General features: G+C 39.6%; 1 protein-coding gene across 1 annotated transcript; it reads right to left on the bottom strand.

The window, feature by feature from the left end:
* Nucleotides 1-397: 397 nt before the first annotated feature.
* Nucleotides 398-1400, bottom strand: LOC121937916 (FYVE, RhoGEF and PH domain-containing protein 6-like; the record flags this gene model as incomplete). Its single annotated transcript, XM_042481205.1, has 2 exons — nt 398-554; nt 1249-1400. Coding segments are annotated over 2 exons (309 nt in total), but the record flags the coding sequence as incomplete, so codon positions are not given.
* Between the last annotated feature and the right edge of the window lie 246 nt (nt 1401-1646).

Raw genomic sequence — 1646 nt, 5'->3', positions numbered from 1 at the left:
AAAGAAACGACATGCATAAATAAATGCAGATTAAATATACTAAACAATAAATATATAAATATATAAAAAGATGTAAAAATAAATATAGGAAATAGATAAGACTCTACAACTAGATTTATTTATTTATATAATCATTTCTTAATTCCTGTATTTATTACCATAGTCACTTATTTCCATATTTAGTCATTTATTTATCTCTGTGTTTATTTAATAAAGACTTAATTTCAACTAATAAATTATTTTAAAACAAGATGGACCATTCAGAAATGACAATAATTGTTTTTTAGAGCCCTAATTACCAATTTATACAATAATATCAATTATGATATTCTAACTTTCACTGTAAGAAAATACATAATGCTCAATAAAAACAAACAGACTGTATTTGCAGCTTTACCTCAAACTCTCTGACGACAGCAGCGAACGCGGTGTTTTTCCTGCACTGCTCGTCCAGCAGAGCCACGTTGTTGTCAAACTGACGGATGTAGGTGGAGTACATCTTCAGGTAAGGACCCTTCTGGACAAAGATGTCCGACAGTCTCTGGTGATCGCTCCTGAAATCACACAGACAAGAAGTGTTCATTCATTTTAACAAGAGCACATAAAAAGGAAAAGAACTTCAGTTGACGATCAATGTAAGAAAAAAATGCTCATTTACTCTTTATTTTTTAAATGTAAAATATTATTTATTTAGTACTTATGAGGTAAGATAACTTCCTTTAATGGGAAAATAGCATATTTTGTGGTTTTGGACATCATTTTAGTCACATACTAACAGAGAAGCATTAACATTTCTAAAATCGAGTGCAGCTGCAGTGTGACGGAAATGATCTGAGAAGTTGTAAACAAACGTCCAGTTAAACGGAAAGCACGCAAAAACGCCCAAACTGCCTAAAATTGTTGATTGCACTATGACAGCGATTATGGAAGGTCAACAGGAAACAGCTTTGTGAAATCTAACATGTGACAGACAGTTTGGACGATAACTTCTTTGTTTAAATGACCTCACCGGTGGTTTAACTAAGGGTTTCGCAAACTGTGAAGTGCACCTCCACAGGAAGGCGAGGGAGACTTCACGTCAGTGATTGTCGAGCAGAATTATAGACATTATGGACATTGTGAATCTGAAAGATCAACAGCCGGAGCTGCAGCAGTGGCTCATCGGGCAATTAAAGTCGTTTCAAACACTAAGCGTCTAATTTGTGTGTGTGTGTGTGTGTGTGTGTGTGTGTGTGTGTGTGTGTTTACCAGTGTGCCACTCTCTCCTCCAGCTCCCTCAGCAGGTCTCTGTTGAGCTGGTAGAGCTGCGGCAGGTAATACAGGATCTGACTGAGGATCCGCTCATCCACCACCGGCTTCCCATTCTGACGGGTTGCCTTGGCAACAGCATCCCGAAAGTCCTGACGAGACACAGAGGGTGAGCACTACGCTTATTTCACACGCACACACATACACACACACATACATGCGCACACAGCAGTGCAGGGTGTGGTGACAGTCGTGACAACATACTACATACTGCAGCTGAACAGGAACACCTGGATATCACCTCATAAACTGCCCCCTCCTCCACCCTCACACACACACACACACACACACACACACACACGCACACACACGCACACACACACACAGCCGAGTCAGCA

This window comes from Plectropomus leopardus, unplaced genomic scaffold (genome assembly GCF_008729295.1).
Source record: "Plectropomus leopardus isolate mb unplaced genomic scaffold, YSFRI_Pleo_2.0 unplaced_scaffold27856, whole genome shotgun sequence".
NCBI classification, from domain to species: domain Eukaryota; kingdom Metazoa; phylum Chordata; class Actinopteri; order Perciformes; family Serranidae; genus Plectropomus; species Plectropomus leopardus.
The sequence above is the reverse complement of the archived record's forward strand: the minus strand, read 5'-3'. Positions and strand labels throughout refer to the sequence as shown.